The sequence below is a fragment of the Otolemur garnettii genome, unplaced genomic scaffold, assembly GCF_000181295.1.
Source record: "Otolemur garnettii isolate 467f Iridium unplaced genomic scaffold, OtoGar3 scaffold00003, whole genome shotgun sequence".
Taxonomy (NCBI): domain Eukaryota; kingdom Metazoa; phylum Chordata; class Mammalia; order Primates; family Galagidae; genus Otolemur; species Otolemur garnettii.
In genome coordinates this window covers 46,244,763-46,262,848 of record NW_003852398.1, presented here as the reverse complement: position 1 = coordinate 46,262,848, position 18,086 = coordinate 46,244,763, and the positions used below count along the sequence as shown (strand labels likewise).

The window sequence follows — 18,086 nt, the reverse complement described above, 5'->3', positions numbered from 1 at the left end:
AATAGACACTATGTAAAGATATCTTACAGATAAGATAATAAAATATCTGAATACACGATGCCTTCTATAAGACTTAAAGAGTCTCTGTTTTCCTTTGACTCTTCCTCTTGGTCCTTGAAAAGCAGTTACCTTTATGGTCAAAGTCATTTGGGGCATTACAAAGGCTTGGCATTAACCAGTTCATTTGTCCTGCACAATCTGAATGCAGCAGTTCGTGAAAACTGAGGCAGCAGGGCTGCATGCGTTATAGTGCGTTTATAGAGAAGCCATAGGGTTTTACCTTTTTTGTGAAGAGAAACCTCAAATCCTTCAAATAGATTGAACCATAAAACACTACCAAGAGTAAAGTAAGTGTTTTGTGTTCTGGGAATATGAACAGAGTTTCTAGCTCTCTGGGTATAATTATAATGATGTAATATGTCATATATTGGGAAAGAAGACAGAGTGAAATATATACTATATACAAATAAATCTAAAACATCATGGATATTTGTCTACAGTACTTTCTTCCTTTTGGAAGTGGAGGTTCTAATTCCTAACATGGATATCAACACAAGAAAGGAATCCCAGCCATATCTCTACCCTCAAATCCAGTTAACAAACAGACAGCAGAGAGTGGGCATTATTAGCAAAAATATGCAAAGTAAGTAAATAAGTTAGAAATCACCAAGTGCTCATGTATGTTTCTGATAGGTATTTGGGGAGTTTTGGGGGGTGGGGTGGGGTGTTAGGTCTTCCTTTTACTCATTCATTGAGAAAATAAATATTTATTGAACGTCTCCTTTGTGCTAAATTCTGAGAATTTAGCAGCAAACAAAACAAACTTCCTCAGCTCTAAGAGCTTGTGATCTAGATTTTGACCTATTCCTCGGCTACACCATTATCTGTCTGTAAATTGGCTCAGAGAACTTCATGATTCCATCAGGTTGTTGTAAATGGCCAAAGTATAGGGGAACAATGGGTGAGAGGAGAGGGAAAGGGAGAAGATGGAGATGAAGGAATAAACAAGAACAGAAAGGAGGACAAAATTGAAGGTGAAACAGTGGGGATCAGACAATCTGGACTCCAGTCTCCAGCCTGCCCTGCCTACAACTGTCTATGAGCTCGAGTGTATTATTTTCCAGCTATAACCATTTTTTCCTCATCATCAGGCCAACATCTACTTCTCAGGGCTATCATGAGGATCACAAAAGTCGTGAGTAAAAACATTTTGTTATCTATTAAGTATTTTAAAATGAAAGAGATTTTTATCATCATCGTCTTTGTTGTTTTGTCTAAACATGTCATAGGATATAGAGATAGTTGCATGTAATTTTTAAACATAAGAATGTTTTCCTATTTGTTAAGAAAAGAGAAAAGCATGGATTAGTAGGCATAGTCTTGGCCATAGGCTCTAGGGGCACTATGAGAGATGAAAAATGGAGGAGAAAGGTCAGGCTTAATCTAAAACATTCATTTTCAATGAATGCTGAAGTTTTCAGGGACATTTGGGATGTCACTTACTATGTTCTCTAATCCAAAATATGGCAATATAAGACTTCTTTGCAAGTAATTATGTGAGGAAGGAAATAATAGTTTTATTACAATTTTGATTTTTTTCTAATTATGGGTGAAAACCCTGATGGCAACTTTTATTTACATATTTTATATAACCTGATTGCATTTTTAATAATTATATCAAAACGCAATTGACAATCCAAGAAACAATTGGACAGAGTCTTAAATCAGAGACAAGGTTTTGAGTCTTTGTTTTGCAACGTACTGAGCTGTGTTACCTTAAACAAATTACTTCATACCTTTGCGTCTCTGTTTTGAAAATGTAGTATCACAACTGTTTCTCAGAGCATCTGGGAATGCTTTATCATAGTCAGCCTTGAGTAAATGGCAGCTGTTAATATTTTGTTATTTATTTGTTGACAATAACAACAGGAATTACATTTGCCTTGGTCAGCTGATACACTTTCCTTTTGGTTTATTCCTAAAGATATTCCTATAATAACTGCCTTAGTTAGCTGGTACATTTTCCTTTGGTTTATTCCTGAAGGCAGTTACCAGCCAGATACCAACCACGATGGCAACTTCACCTCTCACCAATGATGTTATCTAACCCAACTTATGAAACCTGTTTGCAATTGGTTCTAGAAAAACAGAATTTTTCTAAAACCTACTAAAATACTGTGCTCGAAGTGCTATTGGAAACAAGTTACACTATTATTTGAAGTTATCTGGAAAGTCTTAAATACATAACAAGTGTCAGGAAGTATAACTTTAAAATACAAGGCAAAATAGCTGTAATGAAATTTCAATCAACAATAAAATACATGTAAAATGGTAATCCTGTAAGATAATACTGTTTTCTACTGTAACTTTTTATGTTTAGATACATAAATACTACTGTGTTCCAGTTGCCTGCAGTATTCAGTATTAGAAATGCTATTTTCATTTGGGGCCTAGGAGATACAGGCTCTACTATATAACCTGGGTGTGTCGTGAGCTATACTGGCTACATTGGGTGATCAATGAATATAATTGGGTCTGTGTGAATTAAATTTTAAGGACCCAATAGGATACTGGGACCATGATATATATTCAATAAATGGTTACAATCATTATTTTTATTTGCATAGTGGCAAAGACAGACAGACACATGTAGTCAGGGGTCCGTTTTGCAGAGGCCTCTTTGAGATTTGGGAACAGGGCAACTTAGAGACCCAGGCAATGTATTACACAACCCTGGTGAATTGGCCTTAAGCAATGTTCTCCATAGCGGCATAAATGCTTGCCACTGTGAGTGACTGAGGTTGGAATGCCTTCAGAGACAAGTCTGGAGGAAGGGCTTAGCTCCTTCTGGCCAAACAGAAGAGGGTTCTGTTATCAGTTCTTGCAGATACTTGGATGACCCCTTTTATTTACTTGGTGACGAGTTTAACTGCCTAGAGCTCTTTGCTCTTCATTTAATCTACTAATTTCCACCATTAATATTTTGCTACTAAAAAATAACATGCCAGAAAAAAACATCATGTTGTCCCATTTGAGTAATAATTATTCACTAGAAATAGGAGATGTGTTAGAAATCATAGCAAGTGAAATATTCTACTTTTCTTTTTTGCATAATTTTGCTTGTGATAAATTTACTGTCCCCCCCATAGACTCCCCCCAATGTGGGATCTGAGAGTGAAAATATACAAACCCACTTACAAACTAGTGTGCATATGTTACAGGACCAAGAGGGTCTGGCTGCCTGTCACTGTCAGCCAATAGGTGGAGACAGGAATAGGCCCCCCAAACTTCGTCAGAAGGCTGGGATTCTGGAGAACAGTGAGAGTAGCCTCTCCGAGACTGTTCTGAGCTTCCATTTCCAACATTACAGTTTTATGCATTTAAGGTCAAAGTGAAGACCGTGTGAACCCTTATCTGAAACAATAATTGGCAGAACCCATGACCCACAGTAAACAATAATTAATATAACTTCTGACCTAAAGCAACATTCCGATTCAAAAGCTTATCTCTTAAATCAATCCACCTAAATGACTCATGATAGGCATCTGCAGGGTGGCAGCTAAATTCACAAAACAGTAAGAATAGGAGGCGGGATGCGGGTCAGGCAGGAGCTAAACAGACCAGACCAGAGGTGTCACTTCTGGCCCAGCCTGACAGACTCCATCTTATCCTCTGTCTGTGCTTTCACCTGCAGCCAGGGCAGTTACGATCATGTCAGGAAAGAATATGCTATCATCATAGAAAGACTTTGCTTCTATTATTCATCAAATTTGTATCTTGTTCCTTGAGAACTTTGATTGTTTAGAGGAGCAATGAAGCCTCCACTAACCCTTGCCTTGTTACACACTTCTCAGTAAGAAGAAGAACCGCAGTGGTCTGACTTGGACACACCTTGGCCGAACTCCCCAGAAGCACGTTTGCCCTGTAGGGTCCGGCCTTCTAGACGCCTCCCCTCCCTTCTCTTTGATCGCCTCTTCTCAGGCTCCAGCTATTTAAGGAGCTTGAGCTCACTACTGGCCTTCATCATCACCATGATCACAGATTACAAAGTGGTGACAGTAACGATGACATTCGTGAGCCAGATGCCACAGTGAATGATTTGCAATCATTTAATTTTCCCGGGAACTGTAAGAGTTGTACGGAGGCTCAGAGAAATGAAGTGACTTGTCCAAGGTCACACAGCTGGCAGGTGGCAGAAGCAATGTTTAAATCCACATTCTGTGGTTGAAAACCCTGTACTCTAAGGAATCAACCCTGAATCCACTGTTTTTATTTAATGAAGTGGGGTCCACAGTGTAAGTTGGAAATGATTCCTCAGCAATTTCTGTTTTCTGGTTGTTAACTTTTTCCACTCTTCACTTCCTTCTTCTGGACTCCAATTCCTGCTCCTACAAACACAGAGCAAAGCCAACATTAGTCTTGGGTCTTTATTATTTGAGTAAAAAGAATTGATTTTTGTCACAACTGAATATGACCTGATAGCTACACGAGAGATTTGATTAATAAATGTTTTAAGTATGTTGGCAAACAACCCCTGAAAAATCCAGTAGGACCAGAAGGAGAGAGTTTAATCAGCTTTTTGTTAGGATGAAGTTTTTTTTCTTGTTAGGTTAAAGTGATGTTCAGATACCTTCTCCCCAGCCACATTGCAGACTGTCAAATACCCATTGTTTTCTGAGAATATTATTAGTTTTTTATTTTATATCTATAGGAAACATACATCACAACAAAAGCAATCTGAAATTATCTCTTACTTTATAACTCACAGTTTGTAAACCAAGTCAAACTCTTTTTCAAGCTGCTTTTTGATTGTCATTGTAAAAACCTATGTAATATCCACTAAGAGGAAAAACAAATCAGAAACTTTTATTTCCTACTGTATCAGAATAATGCATTTTTTGATGACCAATCATAAGTTTTGTCCTAAAGAATGGGTGAAAATAGGAAAACAATTTTTTAAATAATAATGGTTAATGAGAAGTCAGCAGTATAACTGGCTCTATAAAAAATATTATAATTAAAAAGCCTGGTATAGGGTGGCGCCTGCAGCTCAAAGGAGCAGGGCACTGGCCTTATATGCTGGAGGTGGTGAGTTCAAACCCAGCCCCGGCCAAAAAACTGCAAAAAAAAAAAAACATGATATAATCACAAAGCCAGGCAGAGGATTGGGTGGGATAGAATGACTCAGACCTACCAGCTATCAATGGAAAAGGAAAGAATTATTCAACAAATCATACTGAGATTACTGATTTTGAAAATAATTATCATGAATGACAGCATAGTATGTGTCTTAAATTGAAGAGAATAGATTTTTGCATTCCAGTACACTTGAATTAAAATAGGAGCTCTATCATTTACTTCCTTAGGGAGGTCAATTTTTCTAACTTTCAATTACCTTCAAACTCTTTATGTTCAATCTCCTTAAAATGGAGATGACACCTATTTCCTAGGGTTATCACGATTATTACTTAACTAATATTTGTAAACATAGCTGGGACGTTTTTCATGAGAAAATGAACCTGGGGGCCTTATATGAAGTGTTAATATCTATATCTCAATATGCATGACTTTAGAACATCGTTTATTTAACCATCAATCTTAGAAACCATAGCATTTTGTGCACACATTTTCTGACAATTGTGTTGAGCTACTCTGTATAGTAGGGTGCTAGTTACGTGGTGTTATCTAGAATTTCACTTAGGATTACAATATTGTTTTGCAATATGGAAAGCTAAGGTTGACCATTTGTAACTAATTTTTATGTTCTACTTATTAATTCATACAAGTTTAAAGCTGAAATGTTTACAATGTATTAAGAGTTATAATCAATTGATTCCTTTCTCATATCTTTGAAAGTATTATTATTTTTTAAATATAGAATAAGAGAGTAGTAAGAGTTTTTAGTGCAGCATAAATTGCATAATTCACACTATTGGCATCTTAGAGGAAGATGTGAGTTTTTTGCCTATTGATTTAACAGTCTCAGCAATAAGAGATATTTTATTTGACTATTTCATTTTAGAGTTCACTCTGTCACTTAAACTGGAATGTGTCACTTGGTCCTCACACTCCTGGGCTCCAGGGATTTTCTCACCTCAGCCTTTCAATTACCTAGGACTACAGTCATGCGTCATCATGCTTGGATAATTTAAAAAATATTTTTGTAGAGATGGGGTCACTGTGCTGTGTAGACTGGCCTCAAATTTCTGGCCTCAAGCAATGCTTCTGCCTCTGCCTTCCAGGCTGCTGGGACCACAGGCACGAACTGTGCCCAGCCAAGAGATATAATGATGTAGAAGCAAGAAATACGTTTGTTCAAAAAGTGCTAACAAATCATAAGCTTACTCACAACCCCACCTAATGCAGTGTCTTGCATATGGGAGAAAAAGATAACATAATTTTTGAAAGGATATTTGGCTATGAAAAGACAGATTCATTGAAGCATAGAAAATCCAGCTGTCTCATTTTCTTGCAGTAGTTTACTCTCAAGATGTGCGTCTACAGGGCTTCCTCTGGTGTAGTGCTCAGTTCCTCTAATCAGGGATGTACCCAGCACCCAGGGAGGGTGGCCAGGGGCAGTGAGCAGAAGGATGCAGGAGGATCCAAGTCCTCTCTTGAGACATTCCCGGTCCTACAGGCACCAATCACAGTACATTTCACTACAGACTAAATCCTCATGAAACCAAGTCAAGTTTCCCTAAAGCGTTTAATGCTATTTCATGTCAGGACTCAATATTCAGAATTTACTTTCAAGATGAGATGAGAAGATTTCAATTTTCTAAGAAAGGGTGGCAGTGATATGTAATTCCCAATTCTTTATTTCCTACGTGAATTTTCACAGCTTTTTTTTTTTTTTCTTTTTACTTTTCACTATCCTCCTATCTCCAGCAACTACGGAAGAGATCGTTTGTCTAGGCAAAATTCTATTTCAGAATTCTAAGTGTCTGAGCTAAATAAATTTAGTCTTAGTGTATGAAGGAAATGAAATTGTAATTTCTTAGTCGTTTTGAAATGTACCATTGCATTCTTGTACACAGTTGTGAAGTTGTGAGTTAATTAAAAAAAAAAATTGTCATTTCTCTGATTGCTGGGAACCTGCTCTCTTCCTTTTTTCTTGCTGTAAAAGTTACCACTCTTTGTGAACACCTGCTGCTTGTTTAAGGCTCTGCAATTTCAAGAAAGCCTTGGAGCAACAATCACAGCGTAACTTGCTTTCCCAATGTCAACAGACTATAATTAAGGGCATATAAAAGTTTGTGCTGTTAATTTGTTATTCCAGGTGAGATACTTGAAATGAGAGTAATAAAATGAGTCAGTTCAGAGATTCATCCTTATAAATTCAAAACACAGAGTCATTAAAACAAAATCTAGAACATTTTAAGAAAGAGAAAGCCTAGATCCTTTTTCTAGACTTGTTTTCCTGTGTCTATGAGTCCTCTTTCCTTTCCTCATCCCGTGTGGTTTTCACTTCTTGCCAAAGGCATCTGTATAAGAAGCACGCTGAGTATTTTAAGGAGAATTAGATAATTTCCCTGCATGCTTGCAGTCTATTTTATTTGGAAGTGCTATAGAAATAAAAATTAATAAGACACCATAAGCCTTCAATTCCCATTCCCTGCAACATATCAACTCCATACGATTTCTGTTTCATTCCAGGTTCTTATAGGTTTTATTTGTTAACTTCCTGGTTCCATTTGACATATTTCTCTTGTTGCTTCTTAACAATGAATCTCACGTACAGATTTCAAGAGAGCAAATTGTAAGTTTTTTCCTCAATGCATTACCTCATAGTAGAACTAAACAATGGCAGATGGATAGCTTTATTAAGGGAACCAGATTCTGATTGACATTTCCATGAAAACATTTAGAGTAGGATTCTAAACTTGGGTCCAAAGCAGAAGATCTCTTGTAATTATTTTTAAAGCTTTCTTTAAAAAATGAGAAAAAAATATAATTGCTCTAGATGTAAACATCCATATTTGCATGAAGGGCACTTGAGCATTCTGATCTGGGTTTGTTTTATATTTAATAGTACTTCATTAAAACCACTGATTTCTTTTATAGGATCACATATAGTTTTTGAATTAGACTTGGGTTAGATTGCTAGCCCTACTTTCCATAAACTTGTGACACTGGTGCATTGGTTTCCTGTGGGTACGATAATAAAGTATCACAAACAACAAAAATTTATCCTCTCATAGTTCTGAGGGCCAAGAAGTCCAAAATACATGGTATAGGGGTCAGCAGGGCCACGCTCCCTCAGAGGCGCTAAGGGAATCTTTCTTTGCCTTAATTTCTGGTGGTTGCCGAGTTCTCCTTGGCCTTCTTTGCATCAATTCCAAAAGGCCACTGTGATATTATTGTTTAGTATCCCTGAAGATGTTAATGCATGTTGTAAGCCATATAGCACTCAGAAATCCCTCAGGTCTTACGAAACATGGCATGTGGCAGGAATAAGGAAATAAATTAGAATGGCCATGTAGAACAGGAAAGCTGGACTTCACATCAGAGATCCATGTTACAAAGTAAGGGAGTAATGGCTTTTCTACTCCTCCTCCATCTTTTCTGCTTAATTTTGGTTCTATCAGGACCTGGGTCTTACTTGCGAGGGACTGTGGGTCCAGTCTCATCAGCCACTCACTTGACGGCCACATTCTGTCCTGCACCAGACATCTCTTGGCTTTCTCTTAAAGGCATTCTTCTCTTTCTTTTACTTTCAAAGGCTTTTACCTTTAAGTATTGTGATTCAAGAAAGAAAAGAAAATTTCTAAGTCTCCTCCTTTAACTTTTGCCTCTGAAATAGTCTCTACTCCATCATGAGCTTATGACCTCAGAGCAGTCAGGGGACTCTCCCAAATCTATTGCATGACAGCAGAGCCAAACAGTGACAGACAGGTGCCTTTTTGGAATAACTAGCTACCAGGCTGTCTTCCAAGGAAAGTGTTTCATGTGCTATCGTGAATTTAGACTCAAAGTATAAAAACAGTTTTACTTTAAAAAATGGGGCGAAACGTAATTTGGATAATGACGCCTCTGAAATTCAGTCTGAATTGGCATGCTGGCATAGACTAATCAAGTGGTGGATAACTGAATTCCTCTTTTAGTTAGTCCTCTTGAAACAGAGCCGTAAGATAGGTATGATATTGTTCATCCAACATGAGAAGGAAATCAGCATTTTGTTTATATTTTATCCCTGTTACAACACACACAAGTATTCCCAAGGTAAATGTTTTGAGATTGAAGTTTTATTTGCCTGTTTCTAAACTTTTGGCTTTTAGATTTGATTGAAGCTGTAGAGGAAATCCTTCTGGAGCTCCCGAAAGATGTCAGTGTTTGGGGGATGAAAGATTGTGTTCCACAAGGCATCATTTCCCTCAAAGAAAAACTGAGCGCTTCATCCGACAAGCCTGTTCCACGCCGCCACCACCTCGTCTCAAACCTCAAGACTACCTGTCTTTATATTTTTACCTCTGGAACAACAGGTATGACCCAATTCTTTCTAAGGCTTAAAAAAGATGCAACAAATTTTCAAAGCAACAGTACTGGGCAACTTCCTGCCAACCATCCGAAATCATCTGTGCAAGAACACAGAAGGTCCTCAGACCCTAAAACTTTCAAGCATGGATGAAAAGCTCACTTTTTTTCAGTTTAAGTTGATAAATCATGTTCATTTGCCTTTGTCTCATTTGAGATGTTGTTGAAGTTTGGTCGTACAATGGGCACTGGGACATCTGAACACAGTGGTCCATCCCCACTGTTGCGAGTATATCTACTTACCTTCTTAAATCAAGATCTCTGCTACCTTCTCTGATTCTCAGGTTTCTGATATCTAAAATGAAGAACTTCATTTAAATAGTTCTAGCTATTCCCCAGGATTTAGAAGTCTATGAATCCACTTGAAAACAATTCTCCATATTCCTGTGTAAAATGTCAAATCCTAAGCATGATCTAGTTACAACTAAAATTTAAGCACTATAGTTTGCATTCCTGATTTTCCTTAGGGTAATTGGATCATGTAGCCAAGAGCAAGTCTCAAAGGCACTGAAGGTTTGGGAGAAGATACAAAATATGATCAAGTAACTGAACTTTCTGTTTTTAAGGCAAACAACAATAACAGCTACAAATGAAAAATAATGAAACTTTGAGAATTCAAAAGAAATGTTAAACATAACTGATTCTTGGGAAAAATTGAATAGTATTAATAGTAGGCTAAATAGGCTTTTCTAATTAGTTTGAAGATTATTGGGATTTTTTTCAGACATGTTAAAAATATTCTGTTACTGTAATTCCTTGTAAATAGGTAGTCTTATAAGCAACTACTCTTCAACAGTACATTTTTTTTCTTTTTCTTTTTTAAGTACTTGGTACCTAATAATGATCTCTCATAGACTGGATAATAGAATACATTTTGTATACTATGACTAGAACAGCTTTGATAAACGAGATAGAAAAAGCTGATATGTGGGTGACTGCTCTGACCAGGCTCAGAGCACTTCTCCCTGAGATTCTCGAGGTTCCCTCATCAAAGAGGTCTAGAAGATTGAATAATGGCAGATCCAACACACAAAGATGAGTTCCAAAGATGAGAGAACAAATAAATGAGATAGAAGAAGGGAATGAGCAAAAAAAAAAAAAAAAAAAAAAAAGGAATAAAAAAGGAAAAGAGAAGGTGATGCCTGTGGCTCAAAGGAGTAGGGCACCAGCCCCGTATGCTAAAGGTAGCGGGTTCAAACCCAGCCCCGGCCAAAAACTGCAAAAAAAAAAGGAAAGAAAAGAAAATGTACATGTTATTATTTTCTTTGTCTAGAACTGGGAGACATGACTTTCAGACTGAAAAGACCAACACAGTTTCTGGAAAAATGGGTAAATAAGACCAGTCCTAGAATAAATCATCATGATGTCATATACCATTATAAGATTTCAAAAATTTCAAAAAAGAAAACAATGAAAATACTAGGTTGCATACAGAAGTTAAGAAGTCAGAAAGAAAAAAGATTTCTTATTATGTATAAGGAAAGTCAGAATATTATAGAGTACGGTCTCCAAAATCCCTGATGCAGCCCTACTTAGGGAGCTGTTGAAGGAGTACTGCTGATGCCATCATGGTCGCTTTTACAAAGCGTAAGGAAAATGTTGATGTATTTTGTGTCAATTGGTGGTGCAGTTGATACCAGCATAGCCTTGCTTTCTATTACACACAGATATACACACACACCTGTATTTCCTGTTCTTTTTTTTCCCTACCAGGTCTACCAAAAGCTGCTGTGATTACTCAACTGCAGGCTATAAAGAGTTCTGCTGGACTGTGGGCTTTCGGCTGCACTGCTGATGACATTGTTTATACAACCCTTCCTCTGTATCATAGTGCTGGAGCTCTTGTGGGAATTGGTGGTTGTGTGGAGTTGGGTAAGTTTTTGTTTTCATTTCTTTTAATAAGTTTTCAAAATAGTTAATAATTTGAACAAGTGTTCATTGAAGTTTGATGCTCTCAGCAGACTTCAGAGTGATCGCATGTATATCATGTAATTATAACACAATATTTATTAAAAGGACATCATATGGCATACTCAGAGTATTTTTGAAACCTAATAATGAGCCGTTACCCCGGGATTTGGCCATGTGGTGGGAGCTGGCTATTGACTGGACTTCTTCTCTCCTTGTGGTTGCTCATCTTCAAATTGCCTACCCCAGATTCCTTAAATGGCAGCAAGAGTGTTCCAGGGGAGCGCACATAGACATTGCATAAATCTTAAGGCTTCCGTTTGGAAGGCACATAAATTATTTCACCAGCATTCCATTCATCAAAGCAAATCCCAGGCTAGTCCAGATGCAAGATTCCGGGAATGGGGAAAGAGAACCCACCTTCTGAAAGGAGGGAGAGCAAATCTACATTGTAAATGTAGTGAATCTACATTGTAAATGTGAATGCTTAGAAGGAATCGTTGAGGCCATCTTTGCAAACTGTCTACCCTAGACACTCAATAAGGCAGTTTGTAGAGCTTGTGACTCAGTAGATTCTATTCATAATCTTGCAAGATTATATGTTGGCTACTATACCTAAAATATATATAAATAGAGATCATATGTTACTACTTGAATATGTCTAAAATACTTTAAAGTAATTTTTTAGAATACGATCAATGTCTACCATAAATAAAGATGAAAGTCAAGATAGTAAAATTTCCTGTGAATAGACATTGTTGTCAAATTGTGCTGTTAAAATTAGGTTCTGCGGCTATGGGTGAACTTTTCTGTTGATGCTGTCATACTAACTCTACCTTAGTAACTCCTGACTTTAAGATGTATTGAGGTTGCCTTGAATTTTCAAAAATAAATAATATGCACCTATTCAAGGTCAAAGTAAGTGAATATTCTTGGTCTTGATGAAGAAGGTCCATGAGTCCAGTGGTCATGTTCTGGTCTGTGATCCTTAGCTATGGTCATAGATTAATATTTGTAACTCCTCTGCTTCTTTTGACTGTTATTTTATCTTGTGTATTGCAATAAACACATTCCCAGTCAAAATACAGAATTACAACATTAGTATTTTTAAAAGAGTTACTGACAAGTAAGATCACTATTTTTTTTTCTTTTTTGCAGTTTTTGGCTGGGGCTGGGTTAGAACCCTGCACCTCCAGCATATGGGGCCAGCGCCCTACTCCTTGAGCCACAGGCACCACCCTAAGATCACTATTTTTAAATGCATTTGATGTAAACGATCAGTGATGAAGTAGAACAGCCTTGAAAATGAGCCAATATATTCCGGACAGAGGAACATCATTTGTGTTTCATGATAATTTTGCCCTTGAATTATTTTTCCCCCAAGGTCTGTTTTTGTCTTTTCTTATAGGGGCCACTTGCGTGTTAAGGAAGAAATTCTCAGCAAGCCAATTTTGGAGTGATTGTAAGAAGTATAATGTGACGGTGTTTCAGTATATTGGAGAACTTTGTCGCTACCTTTGCAAACAGCCTAAGGTAAGATCAATTATCATCAGAGAAAAAAGTATTTCAGAAAGAATAAGTATTGAGAGAGAAAAAATAAATTTTATTTCTTTGTTTATACTTCACATTCCTCTAGGACACAATTTAGCTGGCTTACAAAGATGCATGTAATAGTCTCACATAAAATAGTATAAAACAAGGCACTGTTATGCCTGAAATTCTCCCCAAAGTCCCCAGCAGACAAATCTGAGCAATGTTGCTTTTTATCTGATGTAAAAGCAAGAGGTGAGATTTATTCAAGCCCGGGCCTGGTCTCTCCTGGCATGCAAGCGGAGGAAGAACCCCGAACTTGGGGTAAAGCAAGTTTTTATGGGGTACAGAAAGCAAGAAGGGTAGGGTCTGTTATGAGTACACTCTTGATTGGTGGTTAGTGATTTCATTAGTAAAGGAGGATTTGCATTGGTGGTTGATGATTTCACTAGTAAAGGAGAATTTGGATTGGTACAGGTGAGGGGTGGGGGGGTCTCTTAACCAGGGGCTAGAGTTGGTGCAGCCTGATTAGGTGGCTGGAGGGAAATACCTGTATTTCAAGGCAATAGAAACTTGTTGTTTATTATGGCAGCTGTTTGCCTAAGGTGACTCAATTAATGGCTCAGTGGCTGTGCAACCTGGGGTGGGGGAGTCACCAGGGAGTGGCCCTGCTGGCTAGGAGTTAGGAACAGAACTTATGCAGTAAACAGTATGTGCAAGGTATGCAGTAAACAGTATGTGCAACCAGGGGTGGAGGAAGGTAATAGCAGGGGGGTTGGGGTGGAATAGATCTTATGCAGTAAACAACAAAATGGCATTGGTCTGGCCCTTTCAGCACAGAAAATGAAAAGCAAGACTGATCCAGGAAAGTACCAATGCGGTTTGTATTGTAGAAGGAGAGGATAGATAGACCTGTAATCCAATCCATGTTGATTTTAGGCTAATTAAAGTTCCTATAAACCTACCATGCTGTCAGATTATGAAATTAAATGCATGATATGTATACTGAGAGCAATTATTGCAAGGATAAAGTAATGTTTCAAAATACTGTTCTTAAAAAAAAAGGAAAAATTAATGACCCTGATTATACATGTTTTTCTTTTTTTTTTTTTTCCTTTGAATATAAGTTATTACATCAGGATATTTTTTGTTTGGTTTTACTTTAAGTTATAAAAAAATGCTTTAATTTGTACTTATCTCTGCACCTAAAACAGTCATTTCCACTTTCTTTTGATCAACTACCATCATCTGAAAAACAAGTAAGTAGAGAGATTTTCCACAGCCTAGAGTTACTGACTTGTTTGCTGTTTATTCTCAGAAGTTATTTTCCTTTCCCTAGAATCATTTATCTCTCTGAATTCTTATTTTTTAACTTTATGATTTCCTAAAAATTCTTGAGGCTACAAATAAGTGACTCTTTCATAATCAAATCCGCACCAGGCCCTTCAAGAGCGGCAACAGGGAGATGCCTCTCCGCGTGGGGTGGGACAGCAGAAACTTTCCCTCTGAGACCCACCTTTCCTAGACTGAGGGGAACTCTCACCACCTTTGTCATCATCGCACCTGTAAAGGCAGAGATGGTGGGCTGGGATAACTTCTCTTATTTTCTCAGGCTAAAATATGGACACATAATTCTTTTATTAATTACCCACAGCACTGCTGAGACTAGGCCAGAGGCATTTAAATAATACCTATGAAAGGTGTAGGCTTACATAGGGAAGCTGGACACAGAAAAGACTGTGAAATTACATGATATGATTTACAAATTGCTTTCATTTTGTTTTGTTTTGTTTTGGTTTTTTTTGAGCTTGGAGTTCACCATCTTTATCTTATTTAAATAACTCTGCCGAATGTGGTCAACAGCCATATCTAGGATGCTTCTAGGGATAGGATTATATATTTCACTCACTCATTTATTCAAGTAACAGTGTTAAGTTAGGTATACAGGAGCATACAGGACAGATCAGATTGCTGTTGTAATAGAAGTTATACCCATGGGGGCAAGGGGAGAAAATAAATCAGCAAATACATGAGGAAAAGCAAATACAGACAATTATGAGTGTTATAAAGAAATAAAACAGGATGAGGTGATGGGGAATGATAGAAAGCGGGAGTGGAGCATGGCAAATTAGACTGAGTGGTCAGGGGAGACTTCATGGAAATGGTCACCTACGAGCCGAGGACCTGATATGACAAGTGGGATCCAGGCACAAGAAAGCCGGGGGATTGTGGTCATGACAGAAGACATGGAAAAGAAAGGGGCCCAGGAAGGACACATCTGAAGTGTTTGAAGAGAAGGCAAGGATGGCTAGGTCACCCATTGACCAAGTCTTATAGAACCAAGATCCCTCTAGTGTTGGAGGACAAATTTGGATGCTACGTAATATTCCCATTGGTGAATTTGACATAAAAGGAAGGAAGAACTAGACTAAAAAAAAAAAAAAAAAAGGTACTTTGGTACCTATTTTGAAGGAAAGCCAAGAAGACTTGTTAAATTAGGGGTAATGAGTGAATGAGAGGGAAGAATCCAGGATGAGTCCCGGGTTTGTTACATTCATTCTATAAATGAAAAACTAGGATAGAGGCTGTCCAAGAAAGCAGGGTAGCTGGCTGAAATCACAAAGCTTATAAGACACCGTGGTTGTGTAGGCTGGAATTTCACACTCCCCAACTCTAAGCCACAAAGAAACTAACGAATTGCCTGATGTCACGTGGCGAATTAATTGAAAAGCTAGAATTCAGTCTTTCATCTTTTCATATAAATTTCTTGTGGTTTTTGTCCCATTGGCAATAAATAATCTAAAATTAAAATTTCTAGTAGTTTATCATTTGCTGAAGATTCTAGTCTTTCCTAGGAAGCCTCATTAGAGAGCAAAGATCGACCAATTCTGACCCTAACTGTATGTGTCCATAGCAGGGACGTGAAGGATAGACAATTTAAGGAATAGGCAGTGTGAAAAAATAGCAAATAATCAAATAAATAATTCTGGTTATAAATTCTTCTATATGTTCAATCACTTTTGAGCATGGAAAATTCTTACTAACATACTACATCTACAATAACAACATATAAGTCCAAAGGAGGACAGACAAAATACTTTCAGGGTTTCTGATTTTATATCTTTATTGGTAGTTATTTTTGTGACAAAATTGTTAACATTTTTATATTATTTATATTATATTATTACATTATATTATTTAACTTTTAATGTAAAATAATCATATCTATTTAATGAAAAATCTGTGTTGAATGATTTTTATCGAAGAACTATTTTTCAGTATCCACAAAAAATAATTTTTAATGACATTCCTGGAAATATTTCCAAATTATTATAAGTATAAGCCTTACAACGGCTTGTTAAACTGATGGCTATTATCTGTGAAGGTAGTGCCTGCCCCAGCGCAGTCTCAGGAGGCAATGTAACACAGACTTTTACCCACAGCTGGAGCCTGTGCAGTCTTAGCCTTGTTGGCCCTTCCTCTTAAAACCTCCCCAATCCTTTCTTAAAAGAGGCCCCTACTCTCTCCCCCACCATTCCTTTCCTGCTTCCCTACAAGAAAGTCCTCTTTGTTTATGGCTGTTTTTGTACTCCAAGATGGTCTGCCATCCTGTTTGCTTTTCATGTTACATTGTACCCTTTCTGTAATGTCTGTTTAACTTGCTGCCTACATTGTTTCAATGTATAATATTTGAGTGTCTTTGAACAAAGCAAAGTGTTGGAATATATTGTTGTTCTTATTAATACAAAGGGTGTGTTGCTGTGACACGTGAGCATGTGGAATTGTAAGTAATTTTTAGGAAAAAAGGTCTTATGTTAAATAGAATCAAGATGTAAGAATCATAATCCCTAACATATGTTATTTACATTTTAAACGACCCTTTAGGAATTAGGACACATTTTTGTGCATTAAATAGCTGGTTATGCGAAGCTAAAGGCAAAAAATAATTTTCCCCTTTGTTTTCACTTTTTTTTTTTCTGGTCTCCATCTATCAAAAAGCATTCTCTTCCTAAAAAAGTCAGGTGGATACACAATTACCTGCTTTTAAACAGAATGGCTAGCATTTGACTTTTTTTAGTCATATAAAAAGACTATTCAGCCTGGATATATTCGAGATTCTCTAAGTGGGACTGAGCGCATGCTCTGGAAGAAAGAGACTTTGTTTCTAGGAGGGCATTGTTAGAGGCCTGCTCATGAGTCAGTGAGTCCTTGACTTGGTCTGAGGTAACTACAGTTCAACCACCGTCCCTCTGGATGGCACCTCTGCAGACACTGCTGGGAAAATAGCTCCACAGAACCTTTCAAAGAAAGGACCAGAGCCTTGTTCAAGTTGATTTTACTCATTTATTGGTATCATCACATCAGTTTATGAATGGTACTGAAAGCCAGAAGGAAATGTCTATTGAAACCCAAGACCTTGGGATCTCTGTATTAAAAGTTCTGACCCACTCAACAAATTCTCTTTCAAATTTTAAAAGGGATTTTAAAGGATTGAATAACAAACAAGTATTTTCTGTGTGTGTGAAAGTGGTTGACTTTGTGTGTGTATAAACATGTAAGCACCTGACACAACTGAAATATTCTATATACTTTTTCAGATTGATTGAGTAAAGGGCAAAATTTCTAATGAGTTCTTACTGAAATCATGGGGACAGGCTTGGTAAAACAGAGCATGGGCCTTTGAGGCTTTTTAAAGCTGGTTCCTATCCTCCTTCCTTTCTCCCTCATCTCCTCTTCCTTTCCTCACTCCCTCCATTCTTTCCACAAATATGTTGTAAACACCTCCTATGCACCAAGTCTGGGCACAGGTAATGCTCTAGGCAAGAGGGTGCAGCAGAAGACAGAACAGGCAACACCCCCAGTCTTCACCGACCTGGCATTTGAATGAGTTCCAGTTCTGTCTCTATTTGGTATGTGACCTTGGATCTGAATTTTATTATCTCCATATGCAAAATAGAGAGAATGCATCTCATTGTATTGAGTTATTGCAGTGATTAAATGTGGCAATACAGTCCCCCATATGCAGGGCTCTGACCAGTTCCCTCCCTTTTCTTCCTGGGATCAGCTGCCAGTGTGGGCTTTGCTCCTGGCCTGCACTCTCTGTATCCCCCCCC

The 18,086-nt window shown here is 37.6% G+C and overlaps 1 protein-coding gene across 1 annotated transcript in view; it reads left to right on the top strand.

The window, feature by feature from the left end:
* The window catches only part of SLC27A6 (solute carrier family 27 member 6), a 45,716-nt gene that overhangs the window by 4,062 nt on the left and 23,568 nt on the right, over positions 1-18,086 (top strand). Inside the window, exons 2-4 of the mRNA XM_003782225.1 lie at positions 9,279-9,482; positions 11,248-11,406; positions 12,851-12,975. Coding sequence (XP_003782273.1) covers positions 9,279-9,482; positions 11,248-11,406; positions 12,851-12,975 — 488 coding nt within the window. The remainder of the gene's footprint in view (positions 1-9,278; positions 9,483-11,247; positions 11,407-12,850; positions 12,976-18,086) is intronic.